Source organism: Equus quagga, chromosome 16, assembly GCF_021613505.1.
Source record: "Equus quagga isolate Etosha38 chromosome 16, UCLA_HA_Equagga_1.0, whole genome shotgun sequence".
NCBI lineage: Eukaryota > Metazoa > Chordata > Mammalia > Perissodactyla > Equidae > Equus > Equus quagga.
Window position 1 is genome coordinate 55,401,628 of NC_060282.1, and position 25,985 is coordinate 55,427,612.

A 25,985-nucleotide genomic window follows, 5' to 3' on the forward strand; every position below is an offset into this window, starting at 1 on the left:
TTTTCTTTTTGCAAAGACCAACAGAAATATATGGATGGATGCTTGGGTAAATGAATGGAGAGATGATAGAGAGAGAGAGAGAGAGAGAGAGAGAGAGAGATACATAGATAGTATCCATAGACTTTGAGTTCCCTGAGATAGGGTGACCCTCACATTTCCTTGAGTCTCAAGATGACTTGGGTCCCAGGAAGCTGAAAAGAAAATCCAGAGTTTAGGATATCGTTGTTGCTCTTCATTTTACTCCTGAAAAAATTAAAATAACTTAATGCTAATGACACCTAACTTTTATTGACTGCATAGTAGGTAATTTACGTACCTCATTTAATCTTGTTTTAAACGATTTCCTTTTTTTTTTTTTTTTTTACAGAAAGGAAATGTAAGACTTAGAAAATATAAGTAATCCCCCAGAGTCTTGGAACTGACAGAGCCAAGATTGTAGTTCTACTCTGTCTCCAGAACTAAAATTCTTGACTTCTACATCTCGGGGCTGGCCCGGTGGCACAGCGGTTAAGTGCGAACGTTCCGCTTCAGTGGCCTGGGTTCGCTGGTTCGGATCCTGGGTGCGGACATGGCACCACTTGGCAAGCCATGCTGTGGCAGGCGTCCCACATATAAAGTAGAGGAAAATGGGCACGGATGTTAGCTCAGGGCCAGGCTTTCTCAGCAAAAAGAGGAGGATTGGCAGCAGTTAACTCAGGGCTAATCTTCCTCAAAAAAAAAAACCAAAACAAAAACACAAAAAACTTCTACATCTATCGTCTCAGAAAAAAAAACATGCAGAAGACAGGAGAAATGTAGTGAATTCAGTTGTTTTTTACATATGGTGAATTCTAGAATAATTAGAACTGGACAGATATAATGAAAGACTGTGAAACTTGACATCAGAATGTCTAGGATCTTGGTCCAGCTGCCATTTTTCAGCCATGTAACCTCAGACCACTGATCCCTAAATCTCTCCGGGCCACAGCGCTCCATGACTCTAGGCTATAGTATTATGTATAATATATGAGGTGGGGATTTGTCAAGGATTTGGTTACTTAGTTCCCTATAAGCAGCCAAATTTGAGATTCAGGGTCTTAAAAATTAACGTATTAAAGTTGAAATTCACCTATGGGCAAATAACAAAATAATAAATACAAGTGGCCAATGGATATTTACAAATGTTAAACCTCAATAATAATGAATCACTGGTTGCAACAGATGTTGTATTTCACCCATAAAATTGACAAGATTTTTCTTTTAATAATAGTACATAAGGGTTTAGGAAAATAGGGATACTTATATAGTGTCCTTTGGCACAGCCTTTCTAGAGAGCAATTTTACAATATATATATCAAAAGCTTTAAAATATTAAAGCTATTTTAGCATTTAACCTTTAGCTATGTGAAAATTCACCATAGCACTGTTTATGAACTTCAAAAATAATAAATCAATAATCTATAATTTCATTCAGAGATTACCATGTTAATACTTTGTTGTTAAAGTTTCTAATGTTTATATATATATTTAAAATTATCAGTGGGACGCTGTCCGTATGCTGTTTTAACCTGCCTTTTGCCTTAACAATATACAATGAATCAATGCACTATAATTTGTCTAATACTCTATTGTTGGACATTTGGAGTTTAAACATTTTCTATGTTAAAAATAACATTATGCAGTATATCGTTTTAGCTAATTTTTCGGGACTTGTTTGTGCACTTTCTTTGCCTATTATTTTAAAAGAGCAAAAATATGACCAGGACACCAGTCTGACACTCTACACACACTGCCCCTGGCCCCTGCTTTCTAGTGGCTGGGCTTTCAGGCTAGCAGATGGAGCCTTATTGGTGACTATTTTCCCATTTCAATTTTCATAACCTGGACTCATCAAGGAGTTGCTGAGTTGTATAGAAGTCTAGGGATTAATCCCATTGCCTCTGTGCTTTGCTCTAAGAGCCCTCATATTGAGTCCCTCTAGGGGCATCCAGTGGCCACTTTCTCTGGGTCTGCATGGGCAGTTCCTTCCTAAACAAAGATTCAGGCATTTTAAAACTCTCTGTCTGGAATGAAATTCTGACCCATGCTACAACGTGGAGGAACCTTGAGGACAGTACACTAAGTGAAAAAAGCCAGTCACAGAAAGACAAATACTGTATGATTCCATTTATATGAGGTAGCTAGAACAGTCAAATTCACAGAGATGGAAAATGGAAGGATGGTTGCCAGGGGCTAGGGGAGAGAGGAATCGGTACAGAGTTTCAGTTTTGCAAGATGAAAAGAGTTCGGGAGATGGATGATGGTAATGGTTCCACAGCAATGTAAATGTACCTAACAATACTGAACAGTATACTTAACATGAGCAAGATGGTAAATTTTTTGTTATATGTATTTTACTGCAATTTAAAAAATTTTTAAAAAAACCAACCTCCCCATCCAGGACCTGGAAATTGCTTTTCTTGCCACCTTTGATTTATAGGTTTGAACTCTGTATGTCCATTATTGGAAGACTTGATTTTGTCTTATTATGTGAAACTGCAGGAAGCCAGACACTGTGAGCTCCAGGTGCTACAAAAACAAATGTTTCATGGCACCAGGAGAGTTCAAGTCCCTGTGTGCCACAGACCTAGGAGAACCGTTTGTAGCTTTTTAACCTATGGCAGCAGGGCTGAGGGTGTTCACAATCTCCTCTCCAGGTGAAAACTAGAAATGAAGTAGCTAAGGGAGGCATCTGTGGGAACTCTATTGTCTTTGCTAATGCCATGGGGGTCCTGGATTTAAAACTTGTGTGATAATCGCGAGGAAGGTGAGCATTAATTCATTAATTTGTTCACTCAATGTGCAAAGGCTGTCAGCACTCTCTTCATGATAGACCCAGATCTGATGCCTTCTCACCACCGATACCGCTGACAGCTTAATCAAAGACACCACCTTCTCTAACCGTTATATGTTGCAACAGTCTTACTGCCAGCATCACTACTTCCCCTCTTGCTACACTGCCCTCTATTTTCCACACAATAACGAATTTTGTTTAAACACAAGCCAAATTTATCACTCTTCTGCTCAAAACTCTCCAGTGACATCCCATCTCTCTTAGAAAAAATACAAAATTGCAAATATTGCATGTGTTCGATACACGCTCATTCAATGATAAAAATGACATGAATTAATTGAGTACCTATTAATTGTCAGAAACTGAGCTAGACATGGGGGTGCAAAGACAAATGGCATTCTTTTCTCTTGAGAGTTTATATTCTGGGATGTGAGATGAACTCACAAATAAATAAATACAAAAATGATGTTATTTTTCCGTGCTCAAAGTCTGAATAAAGATAGTTTGGGCATAAATAATGGCATGGCCAGTTCTGCCTGAGTGGGAAAAGAGGGGAGGGGGAGGTAATACTTTAGTCTCATAAAGTAGTAGAAATTCCAGGGTGATAAAGGGTGTGGAGAGGCCTTCAGGCAAGAGAATCACAGGAACAAAGGTATTGAGGTGTGAATTCATAGCTAAGGATCAGCAAATGTTTAAATATGGCAAGGACATAGGGCATAGGACCAGGGATAGAGGCCAAAGGTTAGGTTGTAAAGGGTAAACTAAAAGCTTTAAATATCTGTATCTGCATTGTTTGGGTTTATTCTTTATCTTCTAGGCAGTGGGGAGTCAATGAGGTTTTTAAGACGGGAGATATTGGATTGAATTCATACATCTAGAAGCAATGGAAAGAGTTCATTAGAGAGTTCAAAGTTAATTAATAGTAAGAACTAATATTTATTGAATTCCTACTATTTACCAGGCTCTGTGCTAGGTCCTTCACTTTTATTTCATTTAATTCCCAGGTCAACCTGTGGGATTGGTACTGTTATTTTCCCTCTTTGATGAAGGAAGTGCTAAGGAAGAAAGCCATTAAGCCTAAAGTCAAACTATAGTAGTTACAGAACCAAAACAGAAACTTATAGAATCAGACTTTAGAAAAGAGAGGGAAAAAATACATTAAGGAGATAAAAGTTCCAGAACATAGTCTTTTATCAAATATAAGTGGACAGGAGGAGTAGGAGCCTCACATGCTCCCTAGGGGGAGGGATGACTTGGAGGACTGGGTGGATGGCAGTGAGGACTACCCATACAAGAGATGGGACAAATCTGGAAGGAGAACTAAGGTGGCATTTTGAATATGTTTGTTTTCATGTGCCTGTGGGAAATCTGGAAAGCATAGGGGCATACAGATAAGCAGATGGACGGACAGGTTTATATCTCAGGTAAGGGTTGGAGTGGGAGAGGCAGATTTGGAAATCACCAAACGGGGGAGGAGAGGTCATAGGATTAACAAGATCAAACATTGATAGAAGAGTATTACTGGTCAAATTTGTGTCCCCCTAAAAGATGTTGAAGTCCTAATGCCTTGTACCTGTGAATGTGACCTTATTTGGAAACAGAATAGGATCTTTGCCAATGATCAACTTAAGATGAGATCATTAGGATGGGTCCTAATCCAATATGACTTTAGGTTTATAAAAAGGAGAAATTTATACACAGACATGCACATATGGAGAACATCATGTGAAGATGAAAGCAGAGATTGGGTTATGCATCCCCAATCCAAGAAATGTCAAGGATTGCCAGCAAACCACCAGAAGCTAGGAGAGATAACAGACTATCTTTCACAGCCTTCAGAGGAAGCAACCCTGTCAACACCTTGATCTTGGACATCTAGCCTCCAGAACTGGGAGACAATAAATTTCTGCTGTTTAAGCTACAACTTTGTAGTACTTTGTTAAAGCAGCCCTAGGGAACTAATACAAAAAGGTAGAAAGGTAACTGCATGGAAGAGTGAGTGATTATTGGTGATGATTGAATGGATACTGTCAGTTCAAAAACAAGTTTGACAATCAAAGAAGCAGGAAAGGCTTTTCAGAGAAAATAAGGAGCTCAAGAAAAGGCACAGAAGTGTAACAAAGGAAACAGCAGTTTGCATTGGGCCGATCACAAGCTGCAGCTGTAGAGTCGTAAGAGAACACAGAAATCTGTTCACGAAAGTCCCTGTAAACTATACTACGGCAAATATCTTATAGTTGATATATAGCAATCAAAGGCCCAAGGGAATTAATAAATCTGTTTTATATTTTAAAATCTACTGTTCTGTAGGTATAGTGTCAGTGACAGCATAGTTACTGAATCTACCAAAATTATCCCATTAAAACAGGCAAATCAAAACTCAAGAATTGTGATAATACCTGCAATAAAACTTAGTCCTGAAATATGCCCATAATTACCTAGAGACAAATTAGTGACAGTTTATAAGAGCCATGTGATGTCAGCGACTATGCAAGAAGAGACAGAGGGAAGGCCTTGAGACAGGAGAACCTTCAAATCCCCAACAGACACTCAATGGAAAGTGCAGTGTGCCAATCTTAGAGGAGCAAGAGAGAACAGAAGTGTATTCTCAATGATACAATGCAAGGGTGAGTCCAAGGGGACTGTAACGCAATAAGGTTGAAGCTTTTGGAGCAATATCATTATTGACAGATTAAAGACTCTGCCAAGACGTCCAAATTGAGCAGGATAGGGACAACCGAAAGAAATGAAAGAGAAGGTCAAAATTAAAGGGAAAGGGAACAAAGGCAGCTGATCTCAGAAAGTTAACAGGTGATATTAATTTTATCACTTCGTGAGAACAACAGGAATGAGCACTGGAGCTGTAAAACCAGTAAAGCTGTCCTCGCCCACTTACCCCTCCTAAAAGTACACAAAAACTAGATTATCTAATTTTTAAAACTTAGCAATAAGAAAAATATCAAAATTATTGTAAGGAAAAGAGAATAAGAAAAATAATGACATTCCTACCGACAATGAAAGCATATCAGGAAAACACATGTAGAAAACAGATTAAAACCATAAGAAAATATTTCAAAAATGAGCTAAAAGAAATTAAGAGAATTGTAAACCTATGAAAGAGCAACATAAATCAGAATTAGAAAAAATCAGAAAAAAGTGAGTAGAAAACTATTTGATGAGAAAGATGATATAACTCAATATGGAATTCTAATTTTTTTTAAAAGATCAGCCCAGAAATGAAAGCTCAATTAGAAGGGTGTGATCCTATTCAAAATCCATAGTTAGAAGAGGAATAAAAGATGGAAAGGAAGAAAAAATTTTAAATCAAAAAGTGATTTGAAATTAAAAGATTCAGAGAAGCTGATAGAAACAGAGGATAAAGAAGAGACAACATAAACAAATAGGAGTCCTCAAAGAAAAAACCAAAGCAACGATTAGAAAAAAACACTAACTACTCTAATTCAAGAAGACTTGAAACTCTAGATTCAAACTTGAAACAACATAATGAAGAGATGTACTACATTCACGAGAAACTCAATACAAAACAGCCAATATCAAGATACATTCTAATAAAAGCATAGATCTTTAAAAGAAAGTAAAATATTCTTTGGATATCCACGCAAAAAGATCTAGTAGTTTCTAAGAGAAAGAGTATCAGATTTTTGTCAGACTTTTCCATGACAGTACTTTTTGCTAGTAAGCAATGAAGTAACAGATTTAATATGCTCAAATAAATAAATCGCAGATCTTAGATCTTGCATGGAATATGCATGGATTTTATAGCCATCCAACCTGACCCTCCAGTGAAAAGTTTGCCCAAGCTTTTCTGCGTTTGCTTTTCCTTGCTGTGTCACTACTATTCTTCCCTCTTGGTGTCTGAGAATCTTTGCATTGGGTAGGTGCAGTTCTAGAAATGGGCACCAATTCTGATTAAAATTGAAATAGTTTTTTTCTTCTGATTTCTTTTTTTTCGATTATTTTATTGAGATCATAATAGTTTATAACATTGTGTGATTTCAGGTGTACATTATTATTTATCAATTTCTGTATAGACTTCATCGTGCTCACCACCATTAGTCTAATTTTTGTCTGTCACCATACATATGTGCCCCTTTTACCCACCCCTAGCCCTCTTCCACTCTGGTAACCACTAATCTATTCTCTTCATCCATGTAGTTGTCTATCTTCCACACATGAGTGAAATCATGCAGTATTTGTCTTTCTCTGTTTGGCTTAGTTCACTTAACATCACACCCTCAAGGACCATCCATGTTGTTGCAAACGGGAGAATTTTGTCTTTTTTTTATGGCTGAGTACTATTCCATTGTGGCTATATATATATACCATATCTTCTTTATCCATTCATCTGTAGGAGGGCACTTGGGTTGCTTCCATGTCTTGGCTATTGTGAATAATGCTGCAGTGAACATAGGGGTGCATAAATCTCTTTGGATTGTTGATTTCAGTTACTTTGGATAAATACCCAGTAGTAGGATAGCTGGGTAGTATGGTATTGCTATTTTTAATATTTTGATATTTCTCCATACTGTCTTCCATAGTGGCTGTACCAGTTTGCATTCCCACCAGCAGTGTATGAGGGTTCCTTTTTTCTCCACATCATCTCCAACATTTGTTATTTTTTTTCTTGGTAATTATAGCCATTCTGAGGGGTGTAAGGTGATATCTCACTGTAGGTTTGATTTTCAGTTCCCTAATAATTAGTGATGTGGAACAGCTTTTCATGTGTCTGTTAGCCATCTGTATATCTTCTTTGGAAAAATATGTTCATATCCTCTGCCCATCTTTTGATTGAGTTGTTTCTTTTTTTGTTGTTGAATTGTATGAGTTCTTTATATATTTTGGAAATTAACCCCTTGTCTGATATATGATTTGCAAATATTTTCTCCCAGTTGGAGGGTTGTCTTTTCATTTAGTTCATGCTTTCCTTTGCCTTGCAGAAGCTTTTTAGTGTGATATACTCCCATTTGTTAATTTTTTCTTTTGTTTCCCTCGCCTGAGTAGACATGGTATTTGAAAATATTATGCTAAGACTGATGTAAAACAGTGTACTGCCTATATTTTCTTCTAGGAGTTTTATGGTTTCAGGTGTTACATTCAAGTCGTCCACCGATTTTGAATTAATTTTTGTGTGTGGTGCAAGATAATGATCTACTTTCATTCTTTTGCATGTGGCTGTCCAGTTTTCCTAACACCATTTATTGAAGAGACTTTTGATTCTCCAGTGCATGTTCTTGGCTCCTTTTGTCAAAGATTAACTGTCCACAGATATGTGGTTTCATTTCTCTGCTTTTAATTCTGATCCATTGATCTGTTTGTACATTTTTGTGCCAGTACCATGCTGTTTTGATTTCTATAGCTTTATAGTATACTTTGAATTTAGGTAATGTGATGCCTCCAGCTTTGTTCTTTTTTCTCAGGATTGTTTTGGCTATTTGAAGTCTTTTCTTGTTCCATATAAATTTCAGGATTCTTTGTTCCATTTCCATGAAGAATGTCATTGAGATTCTGATTGGGATTGCGTTGAATCTGTAAATTGCTTTAGGCAGTATGGACATTTTAACTGTTTATTCTTTCAACCTGTGAGCACGGAATATCTTTCCATTTCTTTATGTCTTCTTCAATTTCTTTCAATAATGCCTAATAGTTTTCAGTGTATAGTCTTTTGCCTCTTTGGTTAAGTTCATTCATAGATATTTTATTTATTTATTTATTTATTTATTTATTTGGTGAGGAAGATTAGCCCTGAGCTAACATCTGTGCCCATCTTCCTCTATTTTTGGTATGTGGGATGCTACCACAGCATGGCTTGATGAGCTGTGTGTAGGTCTGCACCTGGAATCCGAACCTGCAAATCCCAGGCCACTGAAGCAGAGCATACAAACTCAGCCACTAAGCCACTAGGCCGGCCCTATTTTGTTCTTTTTGTTGTGATTATAAACAGGGTTATATTCTTGACTTCTTTTTCTGCTAGTCACTGTTTGTATATAGAAATGCAACTGATTTTTGTAAGTTGATTTTGCACCTTGCAACTTTGATGTAGTTGTTGATTATTTCTAATAGTTTTCTGCTGGATTCTTTGGAGTTTCCTATATATAGAATCATGTCATCTGCAAACAACAAGAGTTTCACTTCTTGCTTTCCAATTTGGGTTGATTTTGTTTCTTTTTCTTGCCTAATTGCTCTGGCCGAAACCTCCAGTACTAAGTCGAATAGGAGTGCCAAGAGTGGGCATACTTGTCTCCTTCCTGTTCTCAGAGGGATGGCTTTCAGTTCTTCACTGTTAAGTATGATGTTTTCTGTGGGTTTGTCATATATGGCCTTTATTATGTTGAGGTACTTTCCTTCTATACCCATTTTATTGAGAGTTTTTATCATAAATGGATGTTGGATCTTGTCAAATGCTTTCTCTGCATCTATTGAGATGATCATGTGGTTTTTATTCCTCATTTTGTTAATGTGGTGCATCACATTGATTGATTTGCAGATGTTGAACCATCCCTGCATCCCTGGAATAAATCCCATTTCATCGTGGTGTATGATCCTTTCAATATATTGCTGTATTCAGTTTACCTGTATTTTGTTGAGGAGTTTTGCATCTATGTTCATCAACAATATTGGCCTGTGATTTTCCTTCTTTGTGTCATTCTTTCCTGGTTTTGGTTTCAAGGTAATGTTGGCCTCTAGAATGAGTTAGGAAGTGTTCCATCTTCTTCAATTTTTTGGATAGTTTGAGGAGGATAGGTATTAAATCTTCTTTGAATGTTTGTAAAAATTCTCCAGAGAAGCCATCTGGTCCTGGACTTTTGTTCTTTGGGGGATTTTGATTACTGTTTCAATCTCTTTACTTGTGATTGGTCCATTCAGATTCTCTATTTCTTCTTGGTTCAGTTTTCAGAGGTTGTAAAAATCTAAGAATTTATCCATGCCTTTTAGGTTATTCAATTGTGGGCATATAGTTTTTCGTAGTATTCTCTTATAATTCTTTGTATTTCTGTGGTATCCATTGTAATTTTTCCTTTTTCATTTCTAAGTTTATTTATTCAAGCCTTCTCTCTTTTTTTCTTGGTGAGTCTGGCTAAGGTTTTGTCAATTTTGTTTATCTTCTCAAAGAAATAGCTCATAGTTTCATTGATCCTTTCAACTGCTTTTTTTAGTCTCTATTTCATTTCTTTCTGCCCTAATTTTTATTATTACCCTCCTTCTGATGACTTTGGGCTTTGTTTTTTCTTCTTTTTCTAGTTCTCTTACGAGCAATTTAGGACTCCTTATTTGAGGTTTTTCTTGTTTGTTGAGCTGGGCCTGTATTGCCGTGAATTTCCCTCTTATAACTGCTTTTGCTGCATCCCATGAGTTGGTCTGTTGTATTTTCATTTTCATTTGTCTCCAGGTATTTTTTAATTTCTCCTTTCATTTTTTCATTGATCCAATGGTTGTTGAGTAGCATGTTGTTTATTCTCCACATATTTATGACATTCCCAGTTATTTTCTTGTAGTTGATTTCTAGTTTCATAGTATTGCAGTCAGAAAAGTTGCTTGAGATGATTTCAGTCTTCTTAAATTTATTGAAGCTTGCTTTGTTACCCAAGATATGATCTATCTTTGAGAATAATACATGTGCACTTGAGAAGAATGCATATTCTGCTGGTTTTGGATGGAAAGCCCTCTATACATCTAAGTCCATCTTTTCAACTGTTTCATTTAAATCCACTATCTCCTTTTTGACTTTCTGTCTGTCCATTGATATAAGTGAGGTGTTAAGGTCCCCTACTATTGTGTTGCTGTTAACTTCTCCCTTTAGGTCTGTTAAGAGTTGCTTTATGTACTTTGGTGCCCCTGTGTTAAGTGCATGTATATTCATAGGTGTTATGTCCTCTTGGTGGAATGTTCCTTTTATCATTATATCCTTCCCTTCTTTGTCTCTCCTTGTCTTTTTTATCCTGAAATCTGCTTTGTCTAAGTATGGTAACACCTGCTTTCTTTTGTTTACCGTTTGCTGGGAGTATCATCTTCCATCCGTTTACTCTGGGCCTATGTCTCTGTTTAGAGCTGAGATGTGTTCCCTGAAGGCAGCATGCTGTTGGGTCTTGTTTTTTAATCCCTCCAGCTACACTGTGTCTTTTGATTGGTGACTTCAATCCATTTACATTTAGACTGATTATTGGTATATGATGGCTTCATACTGCCATTTTATCTCTTGTTTTTCCCTTGGTTCTATGTTGCTCTTGTTTCTCTTCCTTTGTATTTCTGAATGCCATTTCATTTCGGTGGTTTTTTGTGGAAATTTTCCCAGTTTTCTCTTTTTTTATGAATTGTGGCTCTGCTCTAATTTTTTGTTTAGTGGTTACTGTGAGGTTTGTATAAAAATTTTCATGGATGGGGACCAGCCCAGTGGCACGGTGGTTAAGCGCACATGTTCCACTTCAGTGGCCCAGGGTTCACCAGTTCAGATCCCAGGTGCAGACATGGCACTGCTTGGCACGCTATGCAGTGGTAGGCATCCCACATATAAAGTAGAGGAAGATGGTCACGGATGTTAGCTCAGGGCCAGTCTTCCTCAGCAAAAAGAGAAAGATTGGCAGCAGTTAGCTCAGGGCTAATCTTCCTCAAAAAGAAAAAGTTCTCATGGACAAGATAGTCCATTTCCTCATAGCCTCTTATCTCCATTAGCCTAAGCAGGGCCCATCCCTTTCCTGTTCCCCTTCGGAGTTATTGTTGTCACAAGTTGTTCTGTTTTGTGTTGTGAGTTTGTGACTAAGTTGAAGTGTTTGTAGTTACTTTTGATGCTTTCCTTCCCTTTGTCTTTTAAGTTATAATTGAGTGTTTGCTTTCCTGTTCTGATAGGAGCTGCGATGTTCTTATTTTGTCTGTCTGTCTATCTCCTTGCTCAAAGTTTTGTAGACCTTTTCCTTTTGTTTCCAATATGAGGGTATCTTTAATCATTTAATAATGTAATAATTTTCTTGCAGGGGAGGTGTAGTGGTGATGAGCTCCCTCAGCTTTTGTTTATCTGAGAAAGCTTTTACTTCTCCACTGTATCTGAAGGATAGCTTTGTTGGATAGAGTATTTTTTGCTGAAAGTTTTGTCTTTCTGCATTTTGAATATATCATTCCATTCTCTCCTAGCCTGTAAGGTTTCTGCCAAGAAATCACTTGACAGCCTGATAGGGATTCCTTTATAGGTTATTTTCTTTTGCCTTGCTGACCTTAATATTTTTTCTTTGTCATTGACTTTGCCAGTTTTACTATTATATGCCTTGGAGAAGCTCTTTTAGTGTTGATGTGATTAGACCTTCTATTAGCTTTATGTATTTGTAAATCTGGTTCCTTCCTCAGGTTTGGGAAGTTCTCCACTATTATTTCTTTGAATAAGCTCCCTGCTCTTTTCTCTTTCTCTTCTTCCTCTGGGATATCTATAATCCTCATGTTGCTTTTCCTAATTGAGTCAAATATTTCCTGAAGAATTCCTTCATTTTTTTAAAAATCTTAGTTCTCGCTCCTCCTCCACCTGTAGCATTTCTATATTTCAATCTTCTAAATCACTAATTCTTTCCTCTATATCATCAGCTCCATTTTTTTAAAAGATTCTAGATTATTTTTTATTTCATTAATTGTGTTTTTCATATCCAGAATTTCTGCTTGGATTTTTTAATAGTTTCAATCTCTTTGGTGAAGTATTCTTTCTTCTCATTAATTTTCTTCCTGAATTCATTGAACTATCTTTCTGACTTTTCTTGTGACTCATTGAGTTTCTTTATGACAGCTATTTTGAATTTTCTTTCATTTAGATTGTGATTTCTGTGCCTTCAGGGTTGGTTTCTGCAGAATTGTCATTTTCCTTCTGGAATGAATCATTTTTGTAGTTTCTCATGGTGTTTGATGAGCTAATCTTTTGTCAGTGCATTTGTGGTAATATCATGTCACAGATTCCACCAGCCACCACTGGGGAGAAGCAGGAGCTGAGTTTCTGACCCCATCCCATCTTCTGGAAGTTGTGGGGGTACTATGGGTGCTTTCACTGGCCTGGAGAGTGTTGGAGCATGTGTGTAGTTAGACTGTGCTTGGTGGGCAGGGCTTCCTCACAGGGACTGAGCCAGGGCCACTCCTTGCAGCTGCAGTGGTACAGTGGGCTCCCCACCACCACCATAAAAGTGATTATGAGTGGGCTAAGGCTGTTGCCACCTCTTCCTACAGTCACCGCAGGGTGCATTCCCACTTTCAGGCTACAGTAGTACTATGGGTGCTCACGTGGGCTGGGAATGTGCTCACCCCAATGCCTAGATCTGCCACCACTTCTTCTTACAGTATCACTGGGTGCTGTGCTTGGTGGGCATGGTTTCCTTGTGGTGACTGAGCTTGAGCCACTCCTTGGGGATGCAGTGGTGTGGCGTGCTCCTCCACTGCCAGGAAAGTGATCACAAGTGCATTAAGTGCTGCTGCTGCCTCTTTCTACAGTCAACCCCATGCATATTCCCACTTTTGGGGCACAGCAGTACTAGGAGTGCTCTCGCCAGGCTGGGAAGCATTCATTCTCATGCACAGGGCTGCCAGGAAAGGGCAGGGAGTGCTCACCTATCTCCACCACTTTCTGGAGGGCAAATCAATCCACCTTCAGATGTATAGCTGCGTGAGTCTCTCAGACATCCTGTTGTGCTGTGTGGGTTTCCAACATTGATCAAGGAATGTCGATTTAGTTGCAGTTCAAAGAGGGAGAGGTAAAGGGAACAGCTCATTCTGCCATGTTGCTGACATCACTCAGACTTAAATAATTTAAAAAAATAAAATAAAATACTGTATAACTGAAATTTTCACAATGTTATAAACTAATGTGACCTCAATAAAATAATTTTAAAAAATTGTGAGGGCCAGCCCCCATGGCCTAGTGGTTAAGTTCAATGCTCTCTGCTTTGGCAGTCCCAGTTTGCTTCCCCGGTATGTACCTACACCATATGTCAGTGGCCATGCTGTGGCAGTGGCTCACATACAAAAAGAGGAAGATTGGTAACAGATGTTAGCTCAGGGAAAAGGAATGTTGGCAATAGACGTTAGCTCAGGGCGAATCTTCCTCAGAAAAAAAAATATACATATACATATAATATTGTAAGACTTTAGAGTCTGCCGAGTAAAAGGAACATTATGCCCACCCAAGGCAAGATTGATAACCACATACTGTTATAAATATGCAAGAACTCAGTGAATATTGTCCCTATGCATCTTTCTTAAGGGACCTACTAGAGAATAAGCTTCAGAAAGCCAACCATACTGTAGAGACTTTGACATAAAGGCTGGAGAAGTATTCTAGCCAATAAAGAAAGAAGGGTGATAGATTCGGAACGTCACCATTTTGCAACCTCTAATGAATGAGCGCATCTAGGAAGTGAACCTCAGTAGATGATATCATAAAAGAGAACATTAGTGCTTCCTCAAGAAAGTCCTGAACATCACCTGCTCAAAATGATCAAACTTGAATCTGACCAAAATTGTAACACTAGCTACCAAATTGAAGAGAACACAAAGGACAGAGATGTTAACCACACCACACAAATACAATCACCAAAATCAAAACAATGGGTAATATTCAAGGCGGAAAAGAAAGGGAAGAAGAATCCATAGTGAAAAGAGACCTTATGATACGTATCCAATAATCATCATGTGTGGGCCTTGTTTGGATTGTGTTTCAAATAAACTGTAAAAAAATTTAGGATAGTCAGGAAAATATGAACACTGAGTATTTGATAAAATATTAAGAAATTATTTTTATTTGTAAGTGTAATAATGGTATTGTGTTTATGTTTGTAAATTATTTTTAATAAAATATTTACAGATGAAATAATATAATGCCTGGGTTTTGCTTTAAAATAATCTGGTGACAGGGAGTAAGTAGAAATATAAATGAAAAAAGATTGACAATGTATTAATAATTACTTAATCTGGGTGAACACTATTGTGTTTTTAATACAATATTTTTTCTCCTTTGGTATATGTTTAAAATTTTCAAGAAGTCTTTAAAAAGACATCTGGAGGGTTTACAAGCACATCCACTGTAGTACTTTACCAGTACATCATTGTAGTACTTGCATTGTGATCATGCCCTAGGAGATATCCATCTCTCAATACTGTTGAGCACATAGAGGAACTGACAAGAAAGAGTGTATGTAGATTTTCAAAGCAGCAAATCCTTTCTATACCTGCGTTTGTAACATATCTCATCTTACCCTTCATATTGCAATTCAATGGACGACTTTAGTGAAGACTAAAATTACAATGACTTCTCAAAGGGAACATTTAACAATAAGGGTACTCTTAAACAATTGACTTTGAGCCTTAAATTATAAGCCACTAAGGTAATTGTTTCTTGTGTGTGCTTGCATGGTGGCTTACAGAAAAGAAAAACAATGCTGGTGTTTGAATTATAAATTATCACTCACCTCTTTCTTATTCTCCATGTTTTCTTTCTAGATATTTCCACACAATATACTTAGGTATTCGAAGTCGACAGAGTGGGGAGAATGACAGATGGAGGTTTTACTGGAAAATGGTGTATGAGTATGCAGATGTGAGTATGCTGCATTTGCTAGCCACCTTTCTGGAAAGTGCTCCACAGCTGGTCCTGCAGCTCTGCATTATCGTACAGACTCATAGCTTACAGGCCCTCCAAGGTAAGGGCTTGCAATTTGGTTTCTGAATTTGGGGAAAGATTAACTGGCTATCCAAGGAACTGTTCTAATGCCCTTTGTTGATGCAGGCTGCCGTGCTCCCTGTTATATGTCTGCTGTTTGACATGTGAATTTGTGAATGATTCATATTTTCTTCTTCACCATCAGTTGTCATGGCTAACTTGTAGAAAGACAATTCTGTTTTGCCTTCAATCTGCCCTCTGAGTATGAAAAAATTCTTTATGATTTTACTCTTGGTCAATATGAAAAGAGAGTCAACTGAGGTTTTCCAGTTTATATGATAGAACAATTTTCAAAAATTTGAAAAAAAGCAATAGCTCTCTCTGTGAAATTATATATATCTTTTAATATTAGGGTAATCTCTACCACTTCCTTTTGACATTAAGAAACAGAGAGAGATTAAAAGGAAATGGTAAGGATTACCTTAATATTTAACAAAAAGATGGTCATATGGAAAAAATGTCAATATATAACAATATATTGTTTATATACTGTTTTATAAAATTATTATGATGATCAGGTTAATATTTTTGTGTTTTGGTTTTTTGTTTGATAATCTCATCACTTAGACTATTCCAGTTATAACAGATCTGCCAGATGTTTCCTTAGGGCCTTCTGCTCAAACCATTTCTAGAAGCAGGAAGATTAGACAGATCAGTGGGTAGACAGGTGAATAAATGGATGGATGGATGATGGATAGGTATTCATTTTCTAAATAGAGAGTTTCCTGGAATTTGTTAATCTTATAACTAAATAGATGTTGTTAAATGGTCAACGTATTGTAATGTGCTCCTTTTGTTTCATTCTCAGCAGAGTCTTGCTGTGACTTCCTCTATGTACCCACAAGTTACTGTCATGTTCTGGGCCATGCTCTCACTTGGGACTTGATCTCGTTGGTCTGGGGAATCTCTACAATGTCCTTACAAATTTCTATAACGAGGAGCACACTAGCTTAGGCTGAGTGCTTTAATTGGGGGGAGAGGGGGTATATTATGGAAAAGAAAGATGGAGGGTGCACTGGTAGCCAGTGACTTGTTTATTTATGAATTCCTAGCCCAACCCTGACTCCACACTAGAACAGCTTTGGGCCAAGAGGTTTGAGAAAAGGGTCAAAGAGATCCATGTGGTGTGATTCTCAACTGCTAGAAAGCAAACTGGAAGAAAGAGGAAGTGGGATGTTAGCACAGAAACAGAAGAGAAAAGCTTGCAGAAGACAAGGCATAAAAATTAGCTGTGGATGACTGCGTTTAGTAGTGAAAGACCACAAGCTGCACACAGAGGTTCTGGCTTTGATTATCTCACTACCTTGATCTGAGACCTTGTTCAAGTCACTTACTCTCTCTGGATCTTGATTTCTCAAATGTAAAGGTCACAAACTAAACTAGATGATCTCCAAACTCTTTGACAGCTCTATTCCATTTTTGCATCAATGAATGCCCAGTAAGCTTATAGGGCCAGGTGTATAAGTTAGGAAATGGTCTGTAAATAAGGATATAAATGAAATTAAAAGGTAACATCAAACTAAATCTCTGTCTAAAGATCTAGTACTATTCTCTAGAACAACTTGACAACTCCTTAGTACAGTCACACAGCTGGGAACCGTCTAGAGAAGGGAAACCCAAGCACAAAGATGCACGGTTGCAAGCCACCTTCCTGTGGTCTGAGATTACTAAGAGTCCCTACTAGTTTTCTAAAAGATTTAGAAAGTCATAGAGAAGTTTTTATCCTAAAGATAATGGAGAAAGAGGAGGAAAGGCAAGAGAGGGTCTAAGAAAATGACATCACCTTTTCAGTTGGAGAGGTTTATGTAGAGTTTAATGGAAAAAAAAGAGAGAGAGAAAAGGCAATACTTAGTCTTTATCAAGTTACTCATCCTCAACATAGGAATCAGAATTTGTGTTTTTTAGAGTTGTTGCTCTTCCGTGACACCTGGTGTCCCCACTTTATCTGCTAAGCTCAACACATTTACATGAGGTTTACTTCAGACTTTGGGAGCCAGACCTTGTTGTTGGCCAAGGCAAAACTTGCTGTCAAAATCAGAAAGCCAGAGGGAAAATATGTTCTGTATTACTCCTAAATTCGTCAAAAGACAGATTGATCCAAAGATCACTACAATCAGTGCAAGCCATTGAGCGCAAGATGAGCAATAAAACTGCTAGGTTGATCTTTTTTTTTAAATTGAAATATAATTGACATACAATATACTATTAGTTTCAGGTGTACATCATAGTGATTCAATATTTGTACGTATTATGAAATGATCACCAGAATGTCTAGTTATCATCTATCACCATACAAAGTTAGTATGATGTTATTGACTATATTCCCTATGCTGTACATTACATCCCATAACTTATTAATTTTATACCTGGAAGTTTGTACCTCTTAATCCCCTCACCTATTTTGCCCGCCCCCAAACCCTTCCCTCCTCTGGTAACCACCAATTTTTTTCCTATATCTATGAGTCTGTTTCTGCTTTATTTCATTTGTTTGTTTGTTTTGATTTTTAGTTTACACATATGAGTGAAGTCATACAGTATTTGTCTTTCTCTGTCTGACTCATTGCACTTATAATATCCTCTACAGTCCATCTATGTTGCCACAAATGGCAAGTTGTCATTCTTTTTTATGGTTGAGTAATATTCCACTGTATATATACACCACATCTTCTTTATCCATTCACCTACCAATGCACACTTAGGTTGATTCCGTATCTTGGCTATTGTAAATAATGCTGCAATGAAAGTAGAGGTGCATATATCGCTTTGAATTAGTGTTTTCATTTTCTTTGGATAAATACCCAGAAGTAGAACTGCTGGATTATATGGTAGTTTTATTTTTAATTTTTTGGGCAACCTCCATACTATTTTCCGTAGTGGCTGCACCAGTTTACATTCCCACCAACAGCGCACGAGGGTTCCCTTGCTCCACATCCTCACTACCACTGGTTATTTTTTGCCTTTTTGATAATAGCCATTCTGATAGATGTGAGATGGCTTCTCATTGTGGTTTTGATTTGCGTTTTCCCTGATGATTTGTGATGTTGAGCATCTTTTCACGTGCCTATTGGCCATCTGTATATCTTCTTTAGAAAAATGTCTATTTAAGTCCTCTGTCCATTTTTTAATCGAATTGTTTGTTTTTGTGATATTGAGTTGTATAAGTTCTTTAAATATTTTGGACATTAACCCCTTATTGAATGTACGATTTGTAAATATCTTCTCCCATTCAGTAGGTTGCCTTTTTGTTGTATTGGTGGTTTCCTTCACTGTTCAAAAGCTTTTTGGTTTGGCGTATGTCCCATTTGTTTATTTTTGCTTTTGTTGCCCTTGCCTAAGGAGCCTGGGAAAAAAAAAATATTGCTAAGACTGATGTCAAAGAGCTGGCTGCCTATGTTTTCTTCTAGGAGTTTCATGGTTTTAGGTCTTACATTCAGGTCTTTAATCCATTTTGAATTTATTTTTGTATATGGTGTAAGATAGCGGTCCAGTTTCATTCTTTTGCACATAACGGTGAATTTTCCCCAACATCAATTATTAAAGAGATTGTCTTTTCCCTACTGTATACTCTTGCCTCCTTTCTCGAAGATTAATTGATCGTGTATGCATGGGTTTATTTCTGGGCCCTCTATTCTGTTCCATTGATCTATATGTCTGTTTTTGTGTCAGTACCATACTGTTTTGACTACTACAGCTTTGTAGCATAGTTTCAAATCAGGGAACATGATGGCTTCAGCTTTGTTCTTCTATCTTAAGATTGCTTTGGCTATTGGGGGGTCTTTTGTGGTTCCATACAAATTTGAGCATTCTTTGTTCTAGTTGTGTGAAAAATGCCATTGGTATTTTGATGGGGATTGCATTGAATCTGTAGATTGCTTTGGGTAGTGTGGATATTTTAACAATATTAATTCTTCCAATCCATGAACACAGTATCTCTTTCCATTTATCTGTGTCATCTTCAGTTTCTTTCATCAATGTTTTATAGCTTTCAGAGTCCAGGTCTTTCACCTCCTTGGTTAAATTTATTCTTAGTTATTTTATTCTTTTTGACACAATTATAAATGGCATTGTTCTTATTGTTGCCATTTTTTAACAAGGGAGGTGGGCGGAAGGTTGTGTTGAAAGACCAAAGAGTGGAAGTACCTGACAGTAATCAACAACAGCAACAAAACCTCCAGCAAATAAAGATCAGCTCAGACAACCCTGTCTAAATCCTTTTGCATTTTGAAGAGAAACCTATCTTCAGAGACAGCTTCTACATACAATCCCCTGCTGACAGATGATCCCACTTACAAATGAACCAGCTTATAAATTAAATTCATGTGAATTACAAGAACAGAGCTTTTCTGCTCTAGGAAAAGAAAAATAAATGTGATAAAGAAACCTAGTTTGACATATATTTCTACATATTTATGGTAAAAGATTCTTAGGATTTATATTTAAAAATGCAAGTTTCTGCTATGAATGTACATAATCAACGTGCAGGAAACCTGTGAAGCATTTGCAAATAGCTCTGAATTAAAATCTTTAAAATATTCTTATTTAGCAGGTAGAGAGTGGTCCTAAGTTTGCAAGTCATTTCCATATGGGACTATGTCTAAAATTACTATTTTTTTAGGATAGAAAGAAAATTGCTTTTTTAACAGAATTTCAACCATCTATTACTCTCTGAAGGACATTCTTTTAAAAACAATAAGAAAATCAGACAAGAAATATGACATTTTAAAATATTTAAAACTAAAAATTGTGTTCTCCTTATGGAAGTTGGTGTAGCCCTAAAACACCAATAGCTGTGAAAATCCTTTCTCAACTCTGCTTTCTTAGTGAATAATTAAGTCAGAGATACCTCACTGTGCTGGAGGCTGACAGGCCCAATGGAGAACTGTTTAAGCAGAACCTAAGTGTTTCTCAGTCTGTACTGTCCCCAGAAGGACAGTTTGGCTCCTGTTCTGAGACCAGGAATCAGAGCAGAGTGGAAACCTAAATGTGAACATCCAGTTCTTTTCACTCCACACTGTCGCCTTAGACATGACTGCTGCTCTGCATTGGATCTGGAATTTCCCTAGGAACATCCATCTCTGGAATATGAGAAATACTCAAGGAGTTCCAGCTGCACACGCATAGCCAAGATGGCAGCTGGTAGATAAGACGGTGCATAGTACAGCACCCTGTAGAGAGTTCACTGTTTACACTTGTTATGATTTTCGAATCCAATCCCATATCCCCACCAGAAGAGAGAGAGAAAGGCAGGAAGGAAAGAGGGATGGAGGGAGAGAGGGAGGAAGAAAGACTGCCCAGTAAGCAGAGATGGGCAATGGCATTCCTATTAGTCTCCATGTAGAGGACACTGCTCTCAGTGTTAAAGATGTAAGATGTGGTCCAGGGCCTGTCAGTTCTATTTTCAACATCTCAAACTCATCCTAGACTTTTGATTCTATCTAAATCGTGCCAGCAAAGGTAGAAGGTAAACTGTCTACCTTCTGTAGACAGAAATTACCCTACCCAACATTTTGGATGATCTGGAGAAACAGTAAAATGAGTGGGCTGGGCTAGAGGGTCTCTAAAATCACTTAGTTTGGTGAGTGTGATTTCTGAATGCTCAGTTTGGGTTGTGCAGACCTAGCTTCCCATAGTTGGCAGAGAAGATAGTGGTTCACATACAAAGAACTCTCCACAGGCCTTCCCAAGGAACATAGCACGGCTCACTGCCACATTCCATGTGTGCTCCATGGAGCAGCCTAGGAAATGCTGTGCAGGATCATGGCACACCACATAACCTTCACAATGAATGTATATAAACCACAGCCCAGGCTGCCTGCTCTGACAGCCAGGTGTACATGCTCACGCAGTGGAGCCATCATGCAGAAACAATGCTTCCTTGTAAGGGACCATCTAAGTAAAACAAAAGAAATCGAGACTTCACTTGATGCAAGTGGTTCCCAATCTACTAACCCAATTGTTTCCACTTTTTCCAGATGGCTTCAGTTCTTCATTTCCAATCTCCATCTTTACTTGTCATTACTGGAAAATCTCACTTTACACTCTCAGTGTATTTAGCTGTGATGTGCAGATTGAATTAGGAACCAATGCTCTCCCACAGGCCATGTGCCCAGGAAAGCTTTGCTGAACAGGGTAAAAACACCTAAACCAACTTCGATTCTGATTTTTCATATCCAAAATCCTAATGTGTTGCCCCTTTTACCAACAGTATATACCGACTACTTCATGAAAGGAAGGGAGGAAAGGGGACTGGAAGAAGTTTTAATTATTCTTTTCCTGTCTTGCCTCCCATGAGACTACTGGGAAATTCAGAAGTTAAGGGGTTGTCCTCAAACAGCAGCAAATTCTGTCCCCAGTTAACCAGGGTAACTAAGACCTCCTTGAAGTGTGATAGACACCTCATTCGTCATATTCTGATGAGGACTTTCAAGACCTAAATCATTGAATTTCAAGTGCTCAACTTCATAGCAAAGCAGGTAGAGCCGTGCGCAGCTGCCTTTAAGTGGCTCAGGCTAGAGAAGAACCCAGCAACCCCCAGGCCCAGGTCCTTCCTCCGCCAGATCCCTTGTCTCTGCGTATGCCTGTCTCCACCTCTGCATTTCTGCAGGGAGGAGCAGCACAGGCGAGACTGCCAGGCTGGGAGTGGGACTGTGTCCTGCGTCCCTCTAGGTCTGTCTACTTCGTTGTTATTTTTGTTAGTTAATTAACACATTTATCGAATGTCTATTGTGTGCATGATGGTGTGTGAAGCTCTGCAAAATTTATCCTAAAAAACTTTCCTTTTTTAAAAAGTTTATAATGTGACATTATAAACAACATGACAAAACATATTTAGAAACACCTAATTTATGTGAGTATATTCCAGAATGAGCTGTTCCATTTTCTAGATGGGATGATATAGAATGAAAGGAGCTCTTAGAGCATACTTAACTCACCCTCTCTGTCTAAGGGGCCAAACAGCCTCTACTTGAGCCCATTGTTCCTATGAGGCAGTTCTGATGGACTCACAGACTCTGTGGTGGAAGGGACCTTAAAGGACATCTAGCCCATCACTCTCACTGACACGTGATTCTCTGATCACTTCCCTGCATTCAACCTCAGGGTCCACCATCTCACCAGGGAGGTGCTCATTATCATAAGATGGATACGGTAAAAGCTCTTCCAAAAATACTGTATTTTTACAATTTCTACATATTTGGAATTTTTGATATATCAACTTTTTATTCTCTATTACATCTGCTGTTAAATATAAAATAGAAAACACAATTATGCACAAAGGAGAAAATAAAAATTACCTTCCTACCACTCAGAAATAATAAAAATCCTGCCACTAAGAAATAATTAGTGATTATATTTTACTGCTTATCTTTACAGACTTCTTTCATGTTTTAATATTTATTACATTAAAATATGGATGCTATTTTGTAACCTCCTTTTTTTGACAACACATCATGAGCATACATCTGTGACAATATATGTAATTCCATATCATTTCTAAGGACTGCTTCATATAACAACATATGGATTATCTCTTTCTTTTCCATTAAGTCCCTGTTTTTGAAATCCTAAGTTATTATCTATATTTGCTATAATAAATAATCCTATGATAAACACATTGAGAACTAAACCTTTGCAGATAGCCTTAATTATTTCTCAAAGATAAGTACCCAAAAATGAAATTGCTAGATTCAAGGACAAGCAGGATTTGAAGGCTTTTGATACATTATGTCAAATTGGCAATTTTAAAGTACATTTCTTAAGAAGAATAGCGCAATGTCTCAAGTTTCTGATCCAAATGCACAAAAAGTCAGTGAGGACAACAAATGTGACCAGGACTAAGAATGGGGCAAATGTCCTAAGACTTGGGAAAGAGCTCTCAATAGTGCCCATGTAAATATGAAGGGCTTAATTCCAAGAAGTGTCCTAATTTCTTCCCTTGTTACTTCGTTGTATCCACTTTTATAAACTTTATTAAATCTATTTTATTAAGCAGCTGCAGTTCATTATTGATGAAACAAAACTTCAAGAAAAGCTTCATCAGAGACTTTTGATTTGAACCAAAATTGTAAGGAAAGCGGACATAAGTTCCTCAAAACTATTGACAAAAGTCTGACCAAAGAAAACTTGTAAAAAGCTAAACCATACAAAAATTATGAAACAGTAGCCTCTACATTGAACAGTTTGTGATTTCTTTCAACTTTATGAATATGCTAAATTTATCTAATAGCATTTAGTGCAAAGCCCTGCCAGGGATAAAACAAAGACAACATGTCCTCCCTTCCAGGTTGGACAAATTCAGTAGAGGCTGCACAAACAAGGGTGATGCCAGTGATGACTTTAACACTCAAAGACTATTAGACATCCTTCCTGGCAGCGTGGAACCACCACACTTGGCACATAGTAGGCAATCAATGGATATTTGTTGAATAAAAAGAAGAACGAATGCCTGCTATGTGACAAAGCCCTATGCTAGGTGTGATTGATACAAAACAAATGGCATAGCCCCTGCTCTCAAAGAATTCAATCTAATGGAAAAGAAGACCAAAAAATTATTATAACTCAATGTGCTATGTCCTATCGGTGGCCATGTTACAGCCCTTTGGTGGCACAGAGTGATCTCTTATGGAAAAAGATACAGAGGATATAGAAATGCTGTGCTATCCTCATTTGAAAGAGGAGATATCAGAGAATGTTGGAAGAAACAGGGAAGTTTCCATGAAAAAGGGGGCCTTTGAGCTGGGTCACAAATGATGCCTAACATTTTATCATGTTGTATAAAGAAAATACAGCAACATGAAAAAAACAGAAGGGGGAGGTCATTAGTTTGGTCCACGCCCATGTCTGCTCAGCAGTACTGGTGTTAATAGTCTCCTCAAAGCAATGGGATTGTGGGTGTTATTTTATAGCACATAATTAGATTTATTCCTCACACTTGAAAGATCTCTCTAGTAGCAGGGTGAAGCCCTGCATGTATGCTTTAAAAGAAGCACAACTTATTTTCCTGTATTTATTACTTTTCTTTTTGCGTTGTTCACTACTTTGGATTATCAGTTTGTAAATCAATAAAATAGCAAATCACCAGTCTGCTTAATCAATATATATATGGAGTTGAGTTTTACAGACACCACCATCAACAATGTTATAAGGAGAGACTTACAGAACTGATGTGATGGTTTGGCCACATTGCTCCACTCTATTGAAAAGTATTAGCAGAATAAATGATGAGTGTCCGGGGGTAATGATATCATTGATCTCTTTATTTCACATTCAATAGCCTCTGAGTCATGGTACCACCCCAATTTATACTTAGAAGAACAGAGAGAAGCTTCATTTTTTATCATTGATTCAAGTGCTTGAAATCAGCTCTGTATGGTGTATCAGCCCTCAGCACAGCTGTGAATAGTTTTGAATTTGAATCATTTTGAGCATAATATGAAATAAGAGCCTGACTATTTTTAGATTCTACTTAATTATCTCCAATAATCAAGCACAAATCTTGGAACTTTTCACTCAGTATTCCTTCTTTCTCCCTCTCTCTCCTTCCACGTGAGATGTTAGTGAGCGCAGAAGCATGTTCAGGCATAGGGTGATACACTAGGTTATGCGTGGGGGTGAAGAGATGATGTGATTAATTGTACACGCACAGCTATGTATGAAAGAAGAGACCTGGTGAAAAGGTGCAGAGTGGTCAGTACAACGCTGTTTGGAAGAGAGAGGCCAACATAAATAAAGGGCTATCTGCAGTGAAGAGTGTTCCCAGACACTCACTGTCCTCTGCCTTTCTCATGCTTCGTTTGCCAACCTCCAACCTCCCCAAATTTCAGTAGTTTCAGCACTTCATACCTTCAAGGAAGCAAAAGCCCACATTTATTTTCCATTTACCTGACCTTTAGCCCAAACTTAGAGCAGATATTTACTTTGACTGAATATCAACATACTGTATGTAGGGGAGAAAAAATTTTCCCACCCTTCTAGGTTCTTTTGGCTGGTCTGTTATTTGAATTGACATCAGACAGATTAATAGGAGAAAAACAAATTTAATTTCATATGTACAGGAGCCCCAAAGATATGGGACTCAAGGGCAAGTCAGGCAATTGAGCCTTATATACCATCCTGAGTTAAGGAATGGTATAAGGGCCTGGGACTTCAAAGGGGAGGGGGTTAATTCACAGGACAATATGAAAAGCAGATGTTTGATAATTAGATGTTTGCCCTGCCATACAGATAGGCCTCTCAGATAAAAAATTATCTCTGGTAATAGCTCTCTTTCTGGGCCAGGCCCTCTATCTAAATTTTTTTAAGTAGCTAAGAGAGAGGTAAAAGTTTTTCTTGAGTCTGCTGGGTCTTGATTGCCTTCAGCTCAAAATGATCCACGTGCCAAAGTGGCACATTTTGGGGTCACATGTTCTGCTCCTCCTCACTATAATTATTATTTCTAAACACTAAAAATAACTGCTATGAATACTAATCAAAATGCTC

The 25,985-nt window shown here is 37.7% G+C and overlaps 1 protein-coding gene across 1 annotated transcript in view; it reads left to right on the top strand.

Annotated features, from left to right (window-relative positions):
• Positions 1 to 25,985, top strand: part of XKR4 (XK related 4) — a 399,847-nt gene that overhangs the window by 234,645 nt on the left and 139,217 nt on the right. Inside the window, exon 2 of the mRNA XM_046642527.1 lies at positions 15,290 to 15,489. Within this exon, the coding sequence (XP_046498483.1) occupies positions 15,290 to 15,489 (200 nt within the window). The remainder of the gene's footprint in view (positions 1 to 15,289; positions 15,490 to 25,985) is intronic.